Raw genomic sequence first — 24,055 nt, forward strand, 5'->3', positions numbered from 1 at the left:
TGACCAGAATGAATATGAAAACGCGTCAAGGTACTGAAGGGGTTAAGTGTTATGAAGAAAGAGGTAGCAGGTAATGATGTAGATGGAGATTGGTTGAAAGGGTTTGATAGGATGGCCTGAAATAGACGGAGAGGTGATGAGGAGGGGAATGGAGGTTATTTATCTATTCATCTATTTATTTATCTATCTATTTATCAATCTATCTATTTTAAGACTACGAAAATCTTGTGACTTATGAGGCCGGAAATAAAGGTTAGGTTAGGTTGTGGTGGCGGTGGCGGTGGTGGTGGTGGTGGTGCTGAGCTCAGCGTGAGAAAGGACACAGAGGTCACAGGTGATGCAGGTTGTCAAGTGGTGATTTGTTTGTTCGTTTGTTTGTGTTTGTATATATGGGAGCAGGGGGGGGAAGTTAATGTTGCCAGTTAGTCCTTATTCTTATCGTAATGGGTTTATAATGATCATGCAAGGAAATGGTGGTATGCTCTCTCTCTCTCTCTCTCTCTCTCTCTCTCTCTCTCTCTCTCTCTCTCTCTCTCTGTTCTGATCATAACGATAGTGCTTATAATGATAATAATGATAATAATCGATAAATAACAATGGTACGGAATAGTAGTAATAGTAGCAGCAGCAGCATTAACTAGTAGTAGTAGTAGTAGTAGTAGTAGTAGCAGCAGCAGTAGTAATAGTAGCAGCAGTAGTAGTAGTAGCAGTAGTAGTAGCAGTAGTAGCAGTAGTAATAGTAGCAGCAGTAGTAGTAGCAGCAGCAGTAGTAGTAGCAGTAGTAGTAGTAGTAGTAGTAGTAGCAGCAGCAACAGTAATAGTAGCAGCAGCAGTAGTAGTAGTAGTAGTAGTAGCAGCAGCAGCAGCAGTAGTAGTATTAGTGTCCTGCTGCTAAATATACTAGTTTCTTTAGTTGTGCGTGGCTGTGAGAGTTGCATTTGAGTCACGCCCGCACCCTTCCTTCCTGTGTGTGTCTGGGGAACGAGCTGCCGCCATCAAGGACTCTTCACTTCATTAACTCTCTCTCTCTCTCTCTCTCTCTCTCTCTCTCTCTCTCTCTCTCTCTCTCTCTCTCTCTCTCAGGCATTTTGTTAGAGCACAGATCAATGACGGTAGGGAGTGAATTGGTGTTTACTTCACCACCATTCCTTATCTACTTTCAGAAGAAGGCTGCAGTTGAAGTTACACCTGTTGTTAAGAGCGTATTTTTTTTTTTTTTTTTTTACGTTTTAGTGACATATTAACAACATTTCTACATTATTAACGTAAGAAAGACCCTTAACAACTCGATCGGCTAATCATCTCTGTGGCTTTTGAAAACAGTCGTGGAGAGAGAGAGAGAGAGAGAGAGAGAGAGCAAAGCGTTTCACATACTCAAAGTCTTATCGTTCATGTAATCTCGTGCTGCCATGGTTAGTATCCACAGTTTCTGGAAATCATCATGGATATAGTGACGTTAATTTATCCAGTATAACTTTATCTCCCCTATCTTGTATGGTATATGATTGAAGTTTCTGCTTGGCGTAAATAATCTGAGTAGCAGACACTGTCATAACATCGCGTGCCTTTCTTCCTCTGGACTTCTCAAGGTCACTAAACTTTTGCTCAGTCTTGCCAGGGTTCCAGTGTACCGTGTATTATTGGTCTTCTGGTTAATTATTCTTATCTTGTTCCTGTCATTTATTTTTGCAGTGCGTGAGGGGCTGCAGGATGGTGAGGGACGGTGTTGCTAGCCCCGGTCAGCTGTGAGGGGCCGCCGAGAGCATGTGTGGTCACTTGGTTGGGCCGTCGCTACGCTGCCGCGCCTCTCCTCCGCCTTCTGATGCCAAGTGCAACCTTTATTCTCTAATTTATCCGGGTACTCAGATAATTTTCATGTATTTCTGAGTTATATTGCATAGCTACGTGTTTATGGGATGTCATTAGTAATAGGAGAACAAGAATTTGAGGGAACTGTTTCGAATCATTAGCGGGAAGGAATCAGTTGTTGGACGTGAGGAGTAGACGGGAGGCAGGGCGGTGGGTAGTGGGTGGGGGTAAGCCCGGCTCGGCACAGTGTTATCCCTGCTGTCCCTTGGTTTGTGGTGTGGCAAGTCTCTCCTGTATCCTTGCACTTCTCCCTTCCTGCGGCCTGTCATCAAGTAAGACAAGTTGAACAAACTTCCTCACTGCTGCTGTAAGATTGTGTGGCGTTGTCCCGGCCAGCGTGGGTAGTTAAGCTGTGCCTGTTCTGTTCTGTCCGCCACACCCGCCTCCCGCATATCCTGTACCTCTTGATCACTGTTAATACTCTCCATTTAGCCTCAATTTAAAGCAGGAATTCAACTAAGCTTTCTTGTGGATGATGGGCAGTTTAAGGAAGCATACATACCGCCTTGCCAGGTGCCTGGTCGGCGTCCTGCGGGCTGCGGGGCCTTCCCTGCTGCCGGGCTGTGGGCGCTTTAGTAGCGTGCGCCTCCTACTCACCCTATCGTTCTTTCTCCCCCATGATTCATACTGACTGCAATTCTTTAAGCAACATCATGGCAGTGTTAGGTATGTGCTGTATATCTGTTAGCGTTTACTGTAAGCCAAAGCAAAGAAAGACTTAACAAGTACGAGTTTACTGTCTGAAGGGTCGTTAAAAGATTAGCAACCATCACACCACGTGCGCGGCAAGGAAAAGAACAGGACGAGGTCATGGTCCTCATGGAAAATTAAATGATACCAGCGGAGGCGAGGTGTCACGTGTTATAGTGGTGGTGATGGTGGTGGTGTGAGATCAAGGTCATTGTGACAGTGGTGTGAGGCGTGGGAGGGGAGGGGTGGTGGTGAGGCGGTGAGAGAGGGGCGAGTGGTAAAGTCAAGCTAATCTGGTCTTGAAGATAGTTTGAACGTGTAAGACTCAGTATATTGGCTCGCTTTCTCACCACAATTACGGAGATTATTAGCCCGGTTGACATTGTAGAAATATTATTTTTCTTTTCCTAGAACCGTACAAATACTTAGGAAAACTTGTGTAGCTTTAACCAGAGCCTTTAGAAAGTAGTTTAGGTGTGGCAGAGAAGTGTTTAAGAATGGTCCATTGTGAGGCACGAATGTCAGATTAGCTCAGTCACTGCTCATGCCAACCACACGCAGTGATAAGCTAGCTTGTCTTCAGTAAACCCACCCAGCAAACAGAGAACACGTGCATTGAAGCCTGAAAATAACTGTTACGAGGATTTGTTTATGATAGAATGCAACCGTCTTTCTCTTAGTATCTCCTGTCATCACTGCACGCCTTTCCAGTCAAATTTGAGACGTATGAGAAGAGACCCAGTAACCCTTTCAGTACCAGGTCGTGTTTTCATTTTATTCTGCTTATTTGATTATTTCTTTAGCTTCAGAAACTTGTGTGGGGATTAGAATAGTGAAGACTGGCCATTAATCTTCTAACCTCCACAGACGCTTCCTAATGTCAATAAAATAATCTAATCACATCCAAAACACAAGGTAAAAAGTGTGTCTCGGTACTGGAGGGGTTAATAAGACCGTGGTTAGGTTTCGTAACAATAACTGCTAGCTATATTGACTCGTAAATATAAGTCGATCGTAAATCTAAGTCGATCTTAGCCACTGCCCTTTTGAAGTAAGTTTTATTATTATCCTAAGAGCGATTGTTGCAGCCCGGGAAGCAGTTGACACAAGTGATGCATTGTGAATTGTGGTACTAGTGGCAGTTACGCCATTCAGTATTGTACCAGGGTCTGTCAGTCAGCCAGCCAGCACGTGGGATTAATGCGTGTCTCGTGACATCAGCTGACGCGCGCACACACACACACACACACACACACACACACACACACACACACACACACACACACACACTTACCCTGATATCTGCCAATAATGGGGAGAGAGAGAGAGAGGGGGGAAAATCAGGAAAATGTGAGAATAATGGATAACAAGTGCAGGAATCAGTGAGCGGGTCGGGTAACAAGGAGCGGGGCTGAGGAGTGGTGAGGGATGACACTCTGGCCACTCGCTCGCTGGCTCTTGGCTGGTGGGTTGTATGGATGTCTGGATTAAGATCAGGGTTAGCTTTCTTTATATATTTTTTTAGTATATTTACATTTATATCCACCTATAATACCAATCACTAAGGTAGACACTAGACACTTCACCTTCCTTACTTAGTGTTCGAGTGAGGAAGTTTATCTCCAGGGTTCGTATTCTGAAACGCTTCGCTCTCTCACCGCAACTATTTTCCAAGGCTACAGAGATGATTGGCCGGGTTTTCAAGTCTCTCTCTCCAGTTGATAATGTAGAAATTTTGTCAGTCTGCCTCTAGAACCATAGAAACACCTTAAAAACTAGTGATGATTTAGATAAAACTGAAATCTTATCAGTCTGCTTCTGTAACCATAAAACAAACATTAAAAAATAGTGTCAGAATACGAGGCCTGGTGACGTGGAGGAAGAAGAGGATAAAAAAAAGAAAACCATTAACTTCACATCTTCATTTATATCCACCAATCATAACACAGGTCGACAGTTAACCTTTCCTTCACCGGCAGACAGACATGAGCGGTGTGGTGTTGGTGGTTGGGTCAGGGGGTCGGGAGCATGCCCTCACCCTGGCCCTGGCTTCCTGCCCTGCTGTGACCTCTGTGCTGGTGACCCCGGGCAATGCTGGGACTCTCGCCGCCCCCAAGACTTCCCACATCACCCTGCCTCTGAAGGATCACCAGGTAGGAGTTGTTGTTACCTTTGGCGGGAAAGTAATCGCACAATATTACCAGATAAAAAGTGATGAGTAAATTAACACAATATTACTAGTTAAAAAGTGATAAGTAAAGTAACACACAATATTACCAGATGAAAAAAAGCGATGAAGAATTTGCATCTGATAAGAGAAACAAGATTATTATTAAGGGGAAAAGATTAAACTGTCACGAATAAGATAGTGTGAAGAAAAGATGACAGATTGAGAAAGCGGGAAAATAAATTACAACACTTACTTAGAAACTCTTAAGAGAAAGCATTCAATGAGAAAAAAAAACATGATGAGCGTCAAGAGTAAGAAAGTAAGTGAGGGAAAAGATGGATGATGGAGAAAGTATTATTAAGTTATTACTTTATTAAATGACACTTACAGCATGGATGGCTTCATTGGTATGTCATTCTTTATTAACCCCTTCAGTACCATGCTGTGTTTTCATATTCATTCTGGTTACTGTTTAGCGATTTTACACAGCTTCAGAAACTGTGTGATTAGAATAGTAAAGACTCGGGATATTCATCTTCTGACCTTTATAGACCTTTCCTAATGCAAATAAAGTCATCTAATCATACCCAGATATCGTGAGAAAATCCGTCAGTCTTGAGGTGATCAAGATTAATTAATGGCAAGTCTTGAATAATTATTAGTTATCTTGCCGTGAAGCACAGAACAGTCACGCTCTTGGCCAGGTAGTCTCACGTCACGACCACCGTTTTCAGCTTCAAAGAAACTTCCTTGTATAAAAATTGTTTTAAGGAAATGTAAAAATCGAGAGAAATCTAAGGAAATATCAATGTGTATGTAGAGTATGTATGGACTTGTACACAATAAACCTTTCATAATAATTACACGCTCAAAAGATCTACACACACTCCCAAACACACCCACAACACCGCACCCACACACTGAAAACACTTAACACTCAAAACTAACCTAGAACACACTCAAAACACCATGCACCACCTTAAAACACCAACAAACACTTACAACTCACTAGGTAGATGCACACAGTATACACCAACACTCTACACCACACAAAACACACCCCACACACACCCAAACCGCTTAAAACACTCAAAACTAACCAAAAACACGCTCAAAACCTAATAACACCTCAAAAACCAATGAACACGCCTAAAACTCACTACAAAACACCCAGCATACACCCAGATTACTCCCACACACACCCATGACACCCCAGATACACCTAAACCACAAAACAAAACAAAATATCCCGAAACGCACTCACTCAAAATGCTCATCAAGTACGCTCAAAACACATCGAAATACTCAAACACACCTCCACACCACACTCAAGGTACGTAAAGTATACGCAAAAAACATGTAACACAGACTTAAAGCACAAAAAATCCACCCAAAATACGCTTATAACGCCCAAAACACCATGCAACCTACCAAACATACTTAAAACACCCCAAATATACCCCCCAAAACACCAAAATGCATTATAAAGGACGGCAAGATTACATGGGACACTTAGCTAAATAGTACGGCTCAGCTCCTCCTTCTCTTCCGTTTCTTTTTCTTCTTTTTCCTCCTTTGTTTCTCCTTTTTTCTTTCTTCTATTGCTTCAATCTACAAACTTGAGCTTAGAAACATATCAAAACACTTAGAAAACACTAGATATTAGGCGAAATATTGACGAAATGTAGGGAGAGTTGGCTGCCTCTCCTCTCCTCTCCTCCCTTTCTCATGCCTTCCTCTTCCTCCTCTTTTATTTCTCTTTTCTTCTTCCTTCTACTACTATTGTCTATACACCTTAGCCTTAAAACAGACGAAAACATGTAGAAATCACTAGATATTAGGCAAAATATTGACGAACTGGGAGGCTGGAAAAGAGGCGCCAGCCCGGGGCTATGATGAGTCACCACCTGGGCTGTGGCCATCAGTGAGAACGGGAACAGGGGTCACTCGGCTAAATTACGTAAATATTTTAAAAATGACTTTTAGAAAAAACGAAGCCACGGTCGAATGCCTGATATTTTATGACGTGATAAATACTTAAACTAATATTCAAAATATCAAAACAACTCCAGCCTCATTAGTTTTTGAAAAATGTCTAAATTAAGTACGTTAAAAGTACAAAAACATTTTCACTTATAAATCTCCTAAAACGTCCTATAAAGTCGAGGCATTTTCATTTGGCGAGTGTTTTAACACATTTCACAGAGTCTAAGCTATCTTTTAATACATTCTACAACGAGTTAGACCGAGAAACAAAAACGTGAGCAAATGAATTAAAGAAAAATAAGAGTTTTGCTTAACAGCACCAGACATCATTTCAAAGTCCACATATTTGACTCAATAGATTGATTTCACGCTTAAAAGAGTATAGGGGATTCTTTGATAGCATACAGGCCCAGTTACAGCTTGAAATAAAGAAACTCAAAATGGCAAATCAAAAATTTTAACCCTTGGGCTGGTTCATACTGACGCTATAAAACACCACTAAAAACCAGAGATTTACCGGACAGAGACGCGGAAAACACTTTAAATGCAATAAAATCTTCATAGAAACCATAAAAACATACCATGGAAGCGTAATATTAAAGTTAGAAAATATATGAAAAAAGTATTGGAACCCGTAGGCTGGCGGGGCCCGGGAGTTGGGGGAGGGGCGCCACGGGGGGGTAATGGAAAAGCCGGGACAGCGGGTGCCATGTTGCTTTTATTCTCACATCAGAATTAAGCCGTATCAGGAATATTTGACCACGGAATATGAAAGGTTAGACTCTTGGCTTCATTCTAAGACATGTTTTGCTTACAGTAAGTGAAAGAAATTGACAATACAGACGAGTTATCTCTATTACTGTTTGTTTACCAGTCACTCAAATCTAGGTAGAATTCGACCTATTTTCACTCTCATATGAAGAGGAAACCTAGAGAATAAGTGAATGGCCTTAAAAATACCTTCAATATACGTAAGGCGCTGTGGAGGATTGTGGTGAAGGCGGTAAGTGATGATGACCTGGCTTGCACTGCTGGTTCACTCCTGTCTTACCGCTAAAACCATACCTGGATTATCGCAATACTTCACTTTTGTGCGTGTGTATGTATATGTGTGTGTTTCGATGTGTTTAGGCATGTTCTGGGTGTGTTATTTGGGTGGGGAAGGGTGTGTTTGAGTGTGTTTACGTGTACCACCACCATCACCAATACTGGGCTACTGTCTACGGGCCACTTAACCGGGACTCGTTCTAATCGCAGCCGTAGGGTGTTTGTAATGGCAGTACGTGTCTATAGTGTAAATATCAATGATAGCTATCCATTATTAAATCTGTTATTAATGAGATGCCATACTAATACAAATTTTTATTTATTGGTTGTTGTGACCTCTTTCTTTGTCAAAGCATTAAAATAATATCAGTTTGTTTCTAGCTTTGCAGCGAATGTTTGCATCTCCCGCGGGAAAATAAAAATAGGAGATAGTTGAAAGGTAAACTATGATATTCCTTTCGTTCTGTATTTCTATCGCCTTTATTCTTGATATATGAGTATCTATGACAATACATCACGGTGAATTGATAATAGGTAGAGGAATGTATACATTTTTCATACATATCTATATAGAAATTGATTTACATATCTGTCTACATATCCATCTATTTGTTTATCTATCTGTCTGTCCATTTACCTGTCTATCAACCTATCAAATTACTTGCTTATCTGTCTGTCTTCACACAAGCATGCAGATATCAACAAACAGGCATGGATGGGTGGTGGCGAGGGAGTGTTGGGTGCCGGGGTGTGGGTGTAGGAGGGGCATGGATGGGTGGTGGCGAGGGAGTGTTGGGTGCCGGGGTGTGGGTGTAGGAGCGGGCGACATTACTGGGGTGAGTGCAAGAGTTAACCATAGCGGTCTCAATCTTTCATTGCTTTCTCTGGTACACTCCTGAACTCCCTGCCTGCATGCTTCTGTATTTCCTTTAGACTTTTAATGAATTAAGCCAGTCATCCTTTTGCATAAGGAAAAAATAGAAAGAATAGTTGTAACAATGATAATAGATAATAATAGCAAATTTACAATTACTTAAAATGAAAGAATATCACAAGATCAAAAACATTTATATTTACATATGCATTAACTCTGTGCATTTTAGAACTGTGCATAGATATCTGTGATGGCTTCAGTGATGATGTTGTAGCAAGCAGCTTGAAGGAAAAGTTGGATAGATATAGAGACAAGACACTTACATGTACTCATTGGACCTTCACTTCAAACTTACCAAGATTGATATAAAAGTGGAAGCATATTTTAGAAACTATTGATAATGATTTTAGGTGTCAGAGATGATTAATTTAAGGAAATGCACTGAAATGTGGCAACTGATGTAATGAACTTAAATTCCCTGGTGTGGAACAAGGAATATAGAGAGTCCTTGGTGTGGGAGCACTGGCCACGGCTGTGACACAACAGACTAATGTGTTTGTCCTGGACAGGCGGTGGCAGCGGTGTGTGTGGAGCGCGGCGTGAGTCTGGTGGTGGTGGGGCCTGAGGATCCCTTGGCACAGGGTCTGGCCAACTCTCTCACTGCTGCAGGCATCAAGGTGAGTGAAGGTAACACAAGGGCGGCTGCAAGGAGCCATCAGACCTACACGTGGCACTCGTAATGTGCTGGCACTCTCTCTTAATGCCCTTCACACCATGCATTGCTCCAGCACAGCTTGGGGAAGTGTATGTAATGTCAGTATGTGTTAATGGCCCCAGAATAAGAGGAAAGAATATTTATGGAATAAGAGGAAAAAATATTTGATTACTTTATTTGCTGCTTGATAAAGAAGTACTAGTAACATCCAGCACATGCCTTGAACGAACAAAATCCTATGTCACATCACTCCCTCAAGCCTCACCTGCCTTCCCTCCCTCCTCCTCCCATCACAGGTGTTCGGCCCCACCAAGGAGGCAGCAAGGATTGAGGCGGACAAGTCTTGGGCAAAATCCTTCATGAACAGACACGGCATCCCCACCGCCGCCCACCAGACCTTCACCAACACGCAGGATGCTAAAACATTCATCAACAAGTAAGAGCAGGAAGTGATCTCTTTACTGCAATAGACTCCAGGATCACTTAGTTATTTACCAAAGAAAACTGATTTCCTGATTATTTGATTAATGATTTCCAGACATACAGTGTGGCTCAGTTTTATTTTCTTGTTGATTTGTTCTTAACCCTTTGGTTGTTGTTCTTATTCCTCCTAGCAATTCACTGTAAAGGTTTGTGTGCAGTGAGTTGTAGGAAAAAAAAGAAAAAGCTAATTTTGTCTTTATAATGCAGGAATATTTATGAGCGCCCGGCACAAGAATAGTCTGGAAAGTTGCAGAGCATTTAATGGAGAATGTTTGACTAGCAGTGAAAGGGTTAAGGACAGTAAGGACATTTTGTGTGTGTGTGTGTGTGTGTGTGTGTGTGTGTGTGTGTGTGTGTGTGTGTGTGTGTGTGTGTGTCTGTCTGTGTCCCCCTAGCTCAGTGTTTTCAGTGGGAGCATCTTTCCAGGCAGCAGTGGGCCGGGTTTGCTGTCAAGGCCTCAGGGTTGTCAGCAGGGAAGGGCGTCATTGTGGCGGACACAGCAGCTGATGCCTGTCAAGCCGTGGACACCATCATTAGTAGCTTTGGGGAGGCTGGCCAGACCATTGTGGTGGAGGAGAAGCTGGTGGGAGAGGAGATATCAGTAAGTGCTTAAGTAATCAGCAAGTTCTCAAAGTACTTTAATATATGTACTAGTGAGAAAACTGTAGCCTGGTGTACTCTCAAATGATAAAAGTGCAGATAAAAATGCAAATCTAATAAAATTTCAAACCTCATTTTATATGTGAATGTGAGTAACACTTTTGCTGCAGTGCCACACAAACTTTTCTAATCACTTCTTTTCTCTGTGCAGGTGTTGTGCTTCACAGACGGCACTGATGCTGCCGTGATGCCGCCCGCTCAGGACCACAAGCGGCTCGGGGAGGGTGACCTGGGACCCAACACAGGGGGCATGGGAGCCTACTGCCCCTGTCCCCTTGCCTCACAGCAGGACCTGGACACCATAAAGAAAGATGTCCTGCAAAAGGCTGTGGATGGACTCAGGAAGGAAGGAATGCCTTTTGTGGGTGAGATTTCCAACTTTATTCTCATCTATATAGATAACAATTCCATGTATATATCTTTTCTTTGTTCTTATTCATTCTCTACTGGATTTTCTTTCTTCTTATTCATTCTTTATTGCACTTATTCATTCTCTACTGGATTTTCTTTCTTCTTATTCATTCTTTATGGCATTTTCTTTCTTCTTACTGATCCTCTTCTGCATTTTCTATCTTCTAAGGACACTAGCATAATGGAACAAAAGAACTAGAAAAATCCCTTCTGATGGTCCCTCAATCACTCCACACGCCTATCCTTCCTTGTATCATCCATCAGTCATACAAATCATCCATCCTTCTCTGTGTCCCCAGGTGTGCTGTATGCCGGCCTGATGCTCACTGTGGATGGCCCAAAGGTGCTCGAGTTCAACTGTCGCTTTGGGGATCCCGAGACTCAGGTGCTGCTTCCCTTGCTGGAGGGGGACCTGTATGATATCATGATGGTGAGTGAGTGACTAGGCCAAGAGGAGGGGCTGGGAGGGATTGGCACAAGCGGGGAGTAAATCTTAAGAGGAGCAAGATTAATCCCTTCAGTAGAATGATGTGTTTCCATATTCATTCTGTTTACTTCTTGGTGATTTTATACAGCTTCAGAAACTCATGTGGTGGATTAAAATAGTTAAGATTGTGCCCATTAATCTTCTCATTTCCACAGGGCCTTCTTAATGTCAATAAAATGGTCTAATCATACACAAATCTCAATGTAAAAACATGTCCCAATACTGAAGGGGTTAAGGAGAGTTATAAGGGTGATGGCAAGTGATGGGCAGGAGGAGAGGCTGGAAGGTACTGGGACAAGGAAGCAAATCTCAGAAGGCGTGGCAAATAAAATTTTAGTCCTTGGTGTGGTTGGGGAAAAATAAAAGTTTGATTCTTTGTATGTTTAAAAGTGTAATTTTTCATGTGGTTTGTTAGGGGAAACCTCTAATTGTTAGCATTTTGTGTGCAGGCGTGTGTGGAGGGCCGGCTTGGTGAGACGAGTGTCCCCTTCAGCCAGGACAAGAGCTGTGTGGGGGTGTGTGTGGTGAGTGGAGGCTACCCAGGCAGCTATCCAAAGGGCAAAACCATAACAGGTGGGTGTCTGCACATCTTGTTATGTAGTGATTGGTGAGTGGTGGACAGGTCTTGCAGGGTTGTGACTTGTGGTGGAGGTGAAGAAAAGCAGTTGTAGATATTTGTTGGAGGTAAAGAAAAGCAGTTGTAGATATTTGTAGAAGTTTGAGTGGTCTCAAGAGGAGTGAAGCTGTGGACCATCTGTTGACCTATTGACCCCTGCAGGTGTGGAGGAGGTATCAGGAGAGGCAGGGGTGCAGGTGATCCACGCTGGCACCAAGAGGGAGGGAGACACACTAGTCACCTCTGGGGGTCGTGTGCTGGCAGTGGTGGTGACGGGGACAGTCTTGAAGGACACTGCTGCCAGGGCCACACAGCTGGCCAGACGCATCACCTTTGAGGGCGCCACCTTCAGGAGGGACATTGCTGCCCGGGCCACTAAGGTCACCTCTAGGTCAGCTGACTAACAAGGCACTCTACTAAACAAACCCACTAACCTGTCCAGTCAAGGTAACCGTAGCCACTAACCAACATCACAACCTCTCCCACTCCTTCCTCACCACCTCACCTTTGTCCCTCTGCCCTACCTCAGGAAACTGGTATGGTGTGTCATGTTATTTTTCTTACATTGAATAAAGCACCACTGAATGTTTCACTATTTGTCTTACCTTTGGGAAGAGTAACGTAGTAGATGTAGCTGTGTGGGCTGCTGGGCCAAGCTGACTGACGTGTCTCAGGTTTGGTGGTGCAGGAGTCACGTACAAGGACAGCGGGGTGGACATCAATGCCGGGAATGAGTTTGTGGCAGCCATCAAGGAAGCTGCCGCTGCCACAGCCTGCCCCGGGGTGATGGCTGGCCTGGGCTCCTTTGGCGGACTTTTTGATCTCCGGCAGACTGGCTTCAAGGATCCCATTCTGGTGTCTGGCACTGACGGGGTTGGCACTAAGCTGAAGGTATGCAGTGCAGCTGTAATAATGTAGAAATTGTGTTAATCCATCATCACTACAACATTAAAAACATCCTTACAAAGCCATGTCAGACACCAGTGCCACAGACAAGAAGTACTGAAGGCAGCAAGATTCCAAAATGCATCATTGAATACAAACAATTCCTTGTGTTGGCCAGCACTCACCACCACCTCCCTGCACAGGTGGCCCAGGCAGCAGGGATGCACGACACAGTGGGCCAAGACCTGGTGGCCATGTGTGTCAATGACGTGCTGGTCCACGGTGCCCAGCCACTCTTCTTCCTGGACTACTACTCCACGGGGCGGCTGGAGGGGAAGGTGGCGGCCAGTGTGGTGAAGGGCGTGGCTCGGGCATGTTCCATTGCTGGCTGTGCCCTCATTGGTGAGTCACCCAAAAAAGATGGTAGCCAAATTGAGACAATTTTCTTATATTCACATACATTCATGACACTGTTGCACCCCATTGGCCTCTGATGGGGAGGAGGACCTACCCTGCCCTCACTGTACGGGAAACAGCCACACAGTTTGGACAGTCTCTCACGAAGCAACCAATTCTTCCCAAACAGGCGGCGAGACAGCAGAGATGCCGGGGATGTATGCTGGAGGGGAGTATGACCTGGCAGGCTTCACAGTGGGGGCCGTGGAGAGAGGCAACATGCTGCCCCGCACTGAGGAGGTGGCTGAGGGGGATGTGCTGGTGGGCCTGCCTTCCTCCGGCCTGCACAGCAACGGGTTCAGCCTGGTGCGCAGGATTGTGGAGGCTCAGGACCTAAAGTACAGCGACCCAGCACCCTTCAACCCAGACAACACACTTGGTAGGCTGCTGGTGGCTGAGGACTGACTGGGCTGGGAGGGTGGGTCAGGAAGTTGATGGACTAGAGGGCTTGTGGTTTGGGGGGGGGGGGCTGCTGGGTTCTCTTAATGTGTTTGTTTCCAGATTGTGACTTGTGTTGTTTAAGCCATATTTTGTGTTGGTACGTGTAGTGTTTAAGCCATATTTTGTGTTGGTACAGTGGCGAGGCAACAAAATTATTATGAATCACTGATATGCAAAGAACCAAAAGGCTTTACTTAACAAAACTAGGGAATTGTCATGAGAGTTATGATATTGATGTGTGGATGTCCTTCAGGTGCTGAGCTGCTCACCCCCACCAGGATCTACTGCAGGAGTCTGGCCAAGGTGCTGGAAGGGGGCTTGGTCAAGGCTGCAGCACACATCACTGGAGGTGGCCTGCTGGAGAACCTGCCAAGAGTCCTACCAAGCCAACTGAGTGCACACCTGCAGGCATCACAGTGGCCCCTGCACCCTGTGTTTGGCTGGCTGGCAGCTCATGGTGAGGATGTAACTCTGCTTCACTGGGTTGTTTTGCCTTGTGGGGTTTTACAGAGGTGACATTATTATTAAGGGTTAGTTAAATTACTACTAATCAGTTACATAAATACATACATATACTCAAAGCAGGCATCAGCGTGCCCATGGCATGGCAAAATGAGCTGATTGCCAGCCATCCTGTGCTGCTGCAGGCAGTTATGTGTCAGTGACAGAGGTGTTGTTGGCCTTAACAACTGCAGCATCACATCTGTGTGTGCATGGTGAATGAGTAGGGCAGCCCTGGCCCACGTCACCCACCTAAGAGAGAGGAACACAGGCCATGATGTGTGACTGTGGCAGGTGCCACCTACTCTGTCCTGCACTTGTACTGTGTACGGACAGTATGTTCTCTGGTGGACTACAGTGCCCCTGTCCTCAGTGCACTCCCCCTTCCTGCAGGGGTGGGTGGATCAAGATACAACAAATCATTACCATGAGGACCATGGTGGGAGCACCAAGGTGGACCAAACAAAAGCATGTGTCTTGCAGAGTTCAGCAGATCACTGCCTGCCATGTGGCCAGAATGATGATGCTGTGACATGGAGGGTGCAGCACAGAAGAGACTGCAGCTGCTGCCAACCCAGGACAGACACCCTCAGTAGCAACCTGTGGCTACTGCAGATCACCCTGGCCACCAGTCAACCTCCATGCCCACACAGTGAGGGATGGCTTAAAATCCATGGGGACCTTTTGCTGGGCCATGCTGACCTGCCTGGAGGTGAGGCCAGGGCAATGGGGAGTGCCGTCCTTGTTGGTGGCGCTCTTCTGTTGGGGCTGGCACTATGATGCCTTGGGGTGGTGCCATTTCTGATGATGCCCTTCATAGTCCCTGGGACTGCTGCTGGATGAGCCGGGGCAGCCTGTGGAGCCTTGCGGGCACAGGGTTCCACGCATGGTGGCTTCTCCTGCAGGAAGTAACCTGACCATATGTTTGCTCACCTTGGCAGTCATAGGTCAACCAGTTAGGTGAATCTTCTGAATCTTCTGATATTTTTGCCTTTTGATCATCTCTTTGGTCTATTTTCCTGGAGTGAGTGAGGGGTTAGCACCAAGTTCAAGTCTCCTCCATTTGTGTCTGTCCTTGCATCTTCCTCCGTGCCTCCCATCCTTTGCAGTTCCAATAATTCTATCCTGTCTCTTTTTTCTGTTGCCTTGCAGGTGTGTGCAGTGAAGAGATGGCCCGTACCTTCAACTGTGGCCTGGGCATGGTGCTGGTGGTGGCCGCAGACAAGGTCACAGAGGTCATCGCTCTCATCCCAGGTGGAGAAGCTCGACAGGTTGGCCGACTAGTGGCCCAGAAGGAAGGTCTGATAAGCTTTGTGCAGTTCATCTTAGCCTCCATGGTGTCTGTTTTGACTGATTAACATGTATATAGTAATAATGCAAGTAATTTTCTAGCTGCATGAAGAATCCATCCATATACCTTTTGGAGTTTCTTTCATACATTTTATTCTCTCTCTCTCGATATTGATACTCCATCCATGCTGGTTTCCCTTGGTAATGAAGTGTTGGTGTGGTGCTGCAGGGATGCCACAGGTGGTGGTGGAGGAACTGGAGCAGATACTAAGTGATGCGACAGCACCCTTTCTGACTCGGTGCCCATCTCTCACCACTCCACGCAGGAGAGTGGCAGTGCTCATCTCTGGCACAGGAACCAACCTGCAGGTGGGTGGTAGTGGCAGTCGTGGGACAGATGCTTGTCTGTTTGGCACATATTGCAGTGTTCTTGGTAAAAACACTAAATGTGGTTAAATTCCAGTTTTTTGGAAATGATTATCAGATAAAGTACAAAGAGTTACATTTCAGGCACTACTGGATCACACCAAAGCCGGCCTTAGTAGTGCCGAGGTGGTGGTGGTGGTTAGCAATGTGGCCGGCGTGAAGGGCCTGCAGCGGGCACAGGAGGCGGGTGTTGCCACCAAGGTGAGAGGCACCGTGGCTTACTGAGACTAATTAATGTAGCTTTGATGTTCCCTCCTGGAGCAGCAAGCTGGTTGTATGATACGGAAAGGAAGTAATGCTCACAGATGACCTTCTTCCCAGGTGGTTCCTCACAAGAACTACAAGAGCCGTGAGGAGTTTGAGGCGGCAGTGAACGCTGAGCTGCAGGCTGCCCAAGTGGAGCTGATCTGCCTGGCCGGCTTTATGCGCATCCTGACTGGCTCCTTTGTGCGGGCGTGGCGTGGCCGCCTGCTTAACGTCCACCCCTCACTGCTGCCAGCTTTCAAGGGGATGCATGCCCAGCGCCAGGCACTGCAGGCCGGCGTCACTCTCACCGGATGCACCGTACACTTTGTCTCGGTGAGAAGCAACCACAACTCCACTGCAGGACACAACAACACTTGGTGGTGATGTGTCTTACAGCCTGATGAATGGCGGTATACTAGCTGTTCTTTCTTACTGTTTCATTCCTGTTGCCCCTTTCAGGAGGAGGTGGACTGTGGAGCAATAGTCACGCAGGAAGCAGTGCCTGTCCTGCCAGGAGACACTGAGGAAGCCTTGGTGGAGCGCATCAAAACAGCAGAGCACCGGGCATATCCCAGGTAAGGCTTGACGTGCATGGAATGAGGCAAAAATTATTGATTACTACATACTCTAGGTCACAAATTGCAGAGTATGTCTGTCTGATATAAACTGTCATTTCATAGCATCACTGTTACCTAGCTACCCTCCAACATTCACTTGTCAACTGCTTCTTCCTTGTGGTTTCTAAGGCTGCCTGTTTTTAAAAGATTATTCTGAATTACCTTAAGAAATTTCTCTGCTTCACTCTTACCCTCCATCAGGCAACAGTTTATTTTTATATTTATAATCTATCTTACATACCTGACTACTCTATTCCTTTGTAGCCATGCTCTGTTTACAATGTTTATGAACCTTTCCCAGCTGTCCACTCCTTTCTAACACCACTCTCCTGTTCCTTCCTCCGAGCTGTGGTAGTGACACTCAAGACAAAATAATAACTCCACCACGGTGCATGACTTGCTGGTCAGTAGTGTGTTGCTTCTCCCTGCAGGGCAATGGAGCTGGTGGCCCGGGGCAAGGTGGTGCTGAGGGAGGACGGCACGTGCATCAGGTCATAGTGGGCCACACCAGTCTGGAATGTTGACTAAGGATTACAACGGGTTAAAAAAAAACAAGAGTAAAGATCAGCTTGATTTGAATCATTTAATTCAAATCAACATTGATATGCATTCCTTCTTCCAAAACTTTTTTTTTTTGACTCCACAAATCAACATTATTTACATTTTTACTTGTGCTTGTGTTCACAAATACAGGAAAGCATTAAGTTAACTGATTGGGGGAGAGAGATCTTTCATGTGATGTTTGTGGATATAGTTGAATTAAGAATTGAATAGAAAAAAGTAAAGTGGATATAGTTGAATTATGAATTGAATAGAAAAAAGTAAAACTAACTAGTAAATTTGTTCATATATTACCAAACTCTATTATTGTATGGAAGTAATGTGTTTGCACTTTACTGCTTCAGTAAAGATGAGCTGCTCAAGTAAATGGTAAGTAAGGGATTGTTATGCAGTACAAACAATTTAATAAAACTGACAAATCCATCTCCATTAATTTGATTACCTGGAGAGAAGAGGAGAGACGAGAGTGAGAAGACAAGAATGCTGACAAGATGTAAAATGAGAGGAAAATCTGACATTTTATACGGAGAGGGGGGGCGCGCACGCACACACACACACACACACACAGGGGGGAGGGGATGGGAAGGTGGAGCAGAGAGGATCTGGGAGTGCGCGCGCACACACACAGAGGGGGGGCGGGTGATGGGAAGGTGGAGCAGAGAGGATCGGGGAGTGCAAGGCTAAGGTGGCTGGTCAGGAGCAAATGAAGACTTATACCAAGGCCGCCGCTGCCACCACCACCACCGCCTCTCCAGTTCAAGGAATCCCACACAAAAGGCGGCACAATATAATGATGGCTTCTGTGGGAAACAAGAGAAGCAATAGTAATTAACCTTGTATTTGTGCAATTTTGTATTATTTTGCATTCATTGTAAGCACGGAGCACGACACACCTATCGCTGTTTTACTGATGAACGTAAATAATATACTCAATTTCTATCACTGAAAAAAAAAAAAAACTACAGTAAAACATGAAACAGTGGCACTAACTTAGCGGCTGAGATAGGAGGTACCACAAAAAAATATCCTCTTTAGCCCGTAAATAACCGTGAAAAGCCCACATGGTATAGATAATAAAAAATAAATAAACTGCCTGCATATAATCACAAACGGGCTGTCATTCACTCCACGTTGGGCATCATCTTCACGTGCATTGACCGGCACGTGTAGAATGCTGACTTCTTGCAGCTATCTTTTTTTTTTTTTTTTTTCCTGATGCTGAACCGAACGCTTTCAAATCCTTCCAACAAACTTTCAGGGCTTACCACCATCCATTTCATTCTCTCTTAACGACCCAGTCACTAACACGAACTGCCGCACGCCGCCTGGTCACCTCAAACCTTCAGAAACTATTGTGAAGTGATCAATGACTATTTGTTAACCCCTTCAGTGCTATGACGCGTTTTCCGTTTACTAATCTGATTTTACACACCTTCAGAAACTTATGTGAGGATTAAAACAGTGAAGATTCTACGCATTAATCTTCTGACCTCCATAAACCCTTCCTAATGTCGTCAAGTCGTATAATCACACCCAAACTCGAGGTAAAAATGCGTCTTAGTAATGAAGTCACAGGACATTCCACCTTCAGTAAGCACATTGACCGCCATTCTGTCATGAACAAAGGCCAGAAAAAAATATTATCCGCAACACTAACACTTATGAATCAACTCTTCATTCTCCTCCTCCTCCTCCTCCTCCTCTTTCTGTTCTTCTGCTTCATTTGCTTTATTTCTTCCCTTTTTCACCTATTACTTATTATCATCATTCTGCTCTTATTTTTTTTTTCTACTACGAGAATATTAACAGGCCGAGAAACGTTATAACCAGTATGTATCACTTATTACCGAACAAATCTTTGCTGTAGTGTTACGAACATGCCCGAATATAAAAACGCCTTCCCCCCCTCACGACGACAATTTTCCAAGGCCATAGAGACAACTAGCTAGGTTTTCACGAGTTTCTCCTTAAAATAAACTAGAAAATTGTCATTCTATCAGCATAACTGAAAATACTCTTAAAAACACGAATATCCTCAACTGGAGCCTTTGGAAAGCAGTGGCGACGAGAACAAAGCTTTTCTGAATATAAGGCGAGACAGAGAGAGGGAGACAAAAATCTTTACCTCACCGTTGAACTAAGCTGTGATGTGCCACGAAGCGAGGGGGCGAGAGGGCGGGAGGGGAAGGGAATCGAGACGGCAGAGGCGAGGGCGATAAAAGTGCAGGGGCTCAGTGGGTCGAAAGGGCAAGAGAAGTGTTATCTATTTTACGCAGATGGGGCGAGTTCAGCCTCTGTAACATTATAGGAAAAGAACCCCCGATAAAGGTCACTTCCGCAGGGGTCACGAAAGTTCACCCGGTCAGTTTCAGGTCGCAGGGAAGGCGGGGAGAAAAAATAGATTGTGTTTCCGAGTATGAAAGTTTGAACAGTGAAGGGATATTGAGAGTAAAAGAAGTCATAAAGAAGATAAGGGATGGGAGGGGTGGATGGAACGGCATATTGTTTCACACTTTACCGCAGAAGAGGCTGAAGAAGTGGAAGGAGTAGTGGAGAATGTGGAAAAGAAAGGCGGGCGGATTGCAGTTCAGTTTACCAGCGGAGGGATGAAGCAGTAAAACAAGCAAGGGGGAAACACAGCACGCCAGATTGTAGCAGTTTCAGAGTTTGCCAGTGAAGGGATGAAGGAGTGAACTGCACCATAGCCTCTAGACACGGGAGCATAACTGCAGCGTATGGGCGGGATGGAGCGGCGATAAACTATAAAAGAGAGAGGGAGAGGGGAGGGAGAGCGGATGCCTACCAAACCCCAGCGCCACGCCAGACATGACGGGCCGTGGGAGGTGCAGTAGGCTACATTGCTCGCTAATATTTCAGAATTACGCCTCTTACTCTGGCAGAGGAAACTTTTTTTTACTTTATGGTTATATATTTTTTTTCGTATAATTTTTAAGTCTTATCTATTGTGGTAAGTTAAAGCTGTACAGTTATCCGCTCATACAATCGTCTATGTAATTTGCGGCTCTTCATCGTCAAAGAACAGTTTTATAATCTCACCAATCCTGATTTAATTGCACCCAAGCTTTCTAATTCCTCGATAGATAGAAAAATACAAAAAATGCGATAACTGTAATTAACACACGGCAGTAATGAAGTAAGAACGGTCATTCAGACAGCATGACTTGATACAAACGATGATTAATCCCTTCAATACTGGAACACACTTTTACCTAGAGATTTCTGTACGATTAGACCATTTTATTGACATTACGAACGGTCTATGGAAGCCAGAAGATAAATGGCCAGTCTTCACTATTTTAATCCCCACACGAGTTTCTGAAGCTGTATAAAATTCACCAAATACTATGCAGAAAGAATATAGAAACGCATCATGATACTGAAGGGATTAATTAATAAAAACAGGCAGATAGATATGACTGAAGAAATAGTTAAACACGCCAACAATACTAACACTTGATAAATCAGCTACTCATATGTGGATTTAAAAGATAAATAAATAAACAAATAGATAAATAAAACTGAGAGGCAGCAAAGCATTTCGGAGAACGTGCCTCTGCTCTGCCCTGCATTGCGCTGGCCGGCAACAACCATCACAGCAAGCGGTGGTCGAGGCGTCCATAGGTGATCTGAGTGTAGCCTGCCAACGCGTCATCAATACCACTTTTATCCTCTGTAATCCTCGTGAAATGGCTGGATTGGGTCTAAGCTCCCGGATTATTGCCTTATCACCCATTATCAGGACGCAATACTCGCCACTATGCCCGACAAGCGAACGGAGGAACACAAACAGACGCGGGGAATGTGCAATGTTCCAGTACTTACCAGAGCAGGGGCGGTCAGCTGCATGTCCACCACCGCATTGTTCTTTTCATTACTTCAGCGTTGTAGAACCAGTAAACCCTTCTATTATGGTGCAGGAACTTCCAGCTGCCCACCATCGCAGTGTTCTTTTCATTATTTCAGTGTTGTAGAGCCAATAAACCCTTCCACTATGCTGTATATCCTCTTGATTTCGTCACGGCTAAGCTCACCAACCTCCGCTTCCAATCCTTCGCTTCTGTGACCGCCCACCAGTGCCCAGCTGAGCCACCATACACTCCTGCGCAGCGAATCCTCCCTGCTTCATCCGGGGCTTGTCTCAGAAACGGCTAGCTCTCTCACCACAGCTATTTTCAAGGGCCACAGAGATGACTTGCCGGGTTCTGAAAAGTATATCCCCTGTTATTATTATAGAAATGTTATTAATCCGTCACTCAAACTGTAAAAAAACACACCTGAATACCTAAATCACTTCAATTAGAGTCTTGTGAATATAACGAGGTGCAGTGCTCTAGTGTTTCAGAATAAGGTTCGCTTCACAAAATCTAGAAGAAATGGAATAATCTGGACGATACCTCGCTGTCGCAATAATGCAGAAAATATAAGTGAGTTTAATAAATGTCTGTGAGAAGCCATACACGTAAACTGTAGGAGAAAATGTGGATAGATATAGATACATGGTTAGGATCACAGAATGCAGCCATCCACACTCTCAATGCTGGACAACTAAGTAAACTGAAGCGAGGTGAAACAGACGCTTAAATAGTTAAATAATCATAAGCATGACTCAATACAGTAAAAAATTCAAGTAAATACAAGATAGATAAGTCCTTACTGGCCATTATGCTAACTGAAGCGAGGTGAAACGGCACTCAATCGCGTTTAACTTCATCTAATAAAAATAAAAGTAAATACAAGATAGATAAGCTCCTATACCGGCCATTATGCTAACACCAGATAACTACACAAGTTGCAACGAGGTGAAATAGGCACTCGCACTGTTACATAATCACGTGTTTAACTTAATCCAGTAAAAATTCAAGTTAATACAATATAGAGAAGTCCTTACCGGCCATTATATGCTGACACACGGGGGAATTAAGTCAAATGAAGCGAGGTGAAATAGACACTCACACTTTTGCATAATCGCGTGTTTAACTTAATCCAGTAAATATTCGAGTAAATACGAAATAGATAAATACACGTGGTTTAATGCGATAATCCTACCACAGTAAGTTCAACACAGTGACTGCTTGTTCCTGGCCAAAAAAAAAAATAAATAAATAAATAAATAAATAAAATATGATGCTCTATTAAATCACGGTCTAGTAAATGAATGAGTTAGCGATGCTATGAGTGAACTTATCTAAATTTAACCTAACTTCATATAATTCAAGGTTAATGTGATTTCAATATTACTTAACAGACAGACAGTCCTTACCAGCCATCGTGTGTCAGGCGTTGGGAAGCCCCAGCGCTACTCGGCTCACCAAACAGAAGGAAAGCTTAGGAACACGCCAATTACCTGAGCAGCTTATCGCGCAGGTGTGCTGTTGTGCTGGTGTGCTGGTACTAGGAGTCCTCCAGGTGCTGCTGTGATAGGAACACACACACACACACACACACACACAGAAAAAAAAAAAAAAAACGCGTGCTGTTCAGTCATTCTCTTGTTGGTTTCCTTTGCTAGTTTTTTTTTTTCTCGATATGGCGAGTATATTAATGTTTTTGACCTTACATCTTTTTTTTAACTCTGCCTTTCTTCATAATAATATTTGTTTTGAGCCTGAAAATTGCTACGAAACGCCTTAACCCCTTCAGTACCATGACATGCTTCAATATTTATTCTAGTGACTATTTAGTGATTTTAAACAGCTCCAGAAACTTATGTGGGGGATTAAAATAGTGAAGACTCTGGCCATTAATCTTCTGACCTCCATAGACCCTTCCTAATGTCAATAAAATCATCTAATGGTAACCAAAACTCATGGTAAAAATGTGCCCAGGTACTGAAGGGGTTAAAATAATAACACAACTTGAAGCTTCAAAGGTTATGCATCACGACTCAAGCCAAACCTCTCTCTCTCTCTCTCTGCGAAGGACACAGATAAAACAAACACAAGCATTATATATTCTATCATGTATTATAACCATAATACATAATACAAAGTCATTGTAAAAGTCGATACAAACACATGAATCGAACGTCAACACACACACACACACACACACACACACACACACACACACACACACACACACGCAGGGAGGAGGGAAAGGGAAGCAAGACACGTAACATTCTCGTCACAAGAACACTCACGTTAATATGTTTGGTAAATCCTACTTCGTTGCTTTGAAAACCACGTGACGCGCTCTCACGGACGCGCGCCAGTACTCATTAATGCCAGTCATCACCTCAACACACACCGCACACCGTCTCCCCGTTTTCTTTACACGCCCCTCCACCAACTCCATCGCTTTCCAATTTCCTGACAAGCGGCCACTCGTCACTCGTCACTGGCAGGGTTCACTTCAGTACAAAGGCTCCTGTTTTGATTTATCGTAGTGTGGTCTGACTCACGCCGACCATTAGCTGCCCCTGAAGCTCTGTCAGTCCCTCACACACACACACACACACACACACACACACACACACACACACACACACGGTAACAACCCTTCTACTCACCAATACTATCTCGTCTCTCTCGTTATAACCTCCACTAACAAGCTTAACAACTATCACCGCCTCATATATAACCTTTATGCAACACTTTTTCATTA

General features: G+C 44.3%; 1 protein-coding gene and 2 long non-coding RNA genes across 12 annotated transcripts; 1 reads left to right on the forward strand and 2 right to left on the reverse strand.

The window, feature by feature from the left end:
* The first annotated feature begins 1,749 nt into the window (after positions 1-1,749).
* LOC123512648 (trifunctional purine biosynthetic protein adenosine-3-like) lies at positions 1,750-17,854 on the forward strand. Of its 9 annotated transcripts, XM_045269115.1 has the most exons (20): positions 2,236-2,535; positions 4,543-4,712; positions 8,144-8,201; positions 9,206-9,313; positions 9,648-9,787; positions 10,261-10,435; positions 10,646-10,859; positions 11,205-11,335; positions 11,842-11,965; positions 12,171-12,399; positions 12,683-12,899; positions 13,097-13,295; positions 13,480-13,728; positions 14,044-14,247; positions 15,444-15,590; positions 15,811-15,950; positions 16,092-16,208; positions 16,329-16,586; positions 16,713-16,828; positions 17,302-17,854. In XM_045269115.1, exons 5-20 carry the CDS (start codon positions 9,711-9,713, stop codon positions 17,366-17,368), a joined length of 2,664 nt encoding a protein of 887 aa, XP_045125050.1. In that variant the 5' UTR covers positions 2,236-2,535; positions 4,543-4,712; positions 8,144-8,201; positions 9,206-9,313; positions 9,648-9,710; the 3' UTR covers positions 17,369-17,854. The 9 variants fall into 9 exon arrangements, with proteins under 9 accessions (XP_045125040.1, XP_045125047.1, XP_045125042.1 ...); XM_045269105.1 differs by lacking the exons at positions 2,236-2,535; positions 8,144-8,201 and adding an exon at positions 1,750-1,858; XM_045269112.1 differs by lacking the exons at positions 2,236-2,535; positions 8,144-8,201 and adding an exon at positions 1,835-1,858 and having other exon boundaries at positions 4,539-4,712.
* LOC123512650 lies at positions 4,467-8,135 on the reverse strand. The gene is made up of 2 exons (XR_006677153.1): positions 7,676-8,135; positions 4,467-4,729 (listed from the first exon to the last, which is right to left on the reverse strand). It is a non-coding gene; the product is annotated as an uncharacterized LOC123512650 (long non-coding RNA).
* On the reverse strand, positions 11,899-22,878 carry LOC123512649. 2 transcript variants are annotated; one of them, XR_006677151.1, is made up of 5 exons: positions 22,797-22,878; positions 21,275-21,654; positions 17,112-18,231; positions 13,079-14,283; positions 11,899-12,912 (listed from the first exon to the last, which is right to left on the reverse strand). It is a non-coding gene; the product is annotated as an uncharacterized LOC123512649 (long non-coding RNA). The 2 variants fall into 2 exon arrangements; XR_006677152.1 differs by having other exon boundaries at positions 22,713-22,842.
* Positions 22,879-24,055: the final 1,177 nt, after the last annotated feature.

The sequence above is a fragment of the Portunus trituberculatus genome, chromosome 34 (genome assembly GCF_017591435.1).
Source record: "Portunus trituberculatus isolate SZX2019 chromosome 34, ASM1759143v1, whole genome shotgun sequence".
In the NCBI taxonomy this organism is placed as follows: domain Eukaryota; kingdom Metazoa; phylum Arthropoda; class Malacostraca; order Decapoda; family Portunidae; genus Portunus; species Portunus trituberculatus.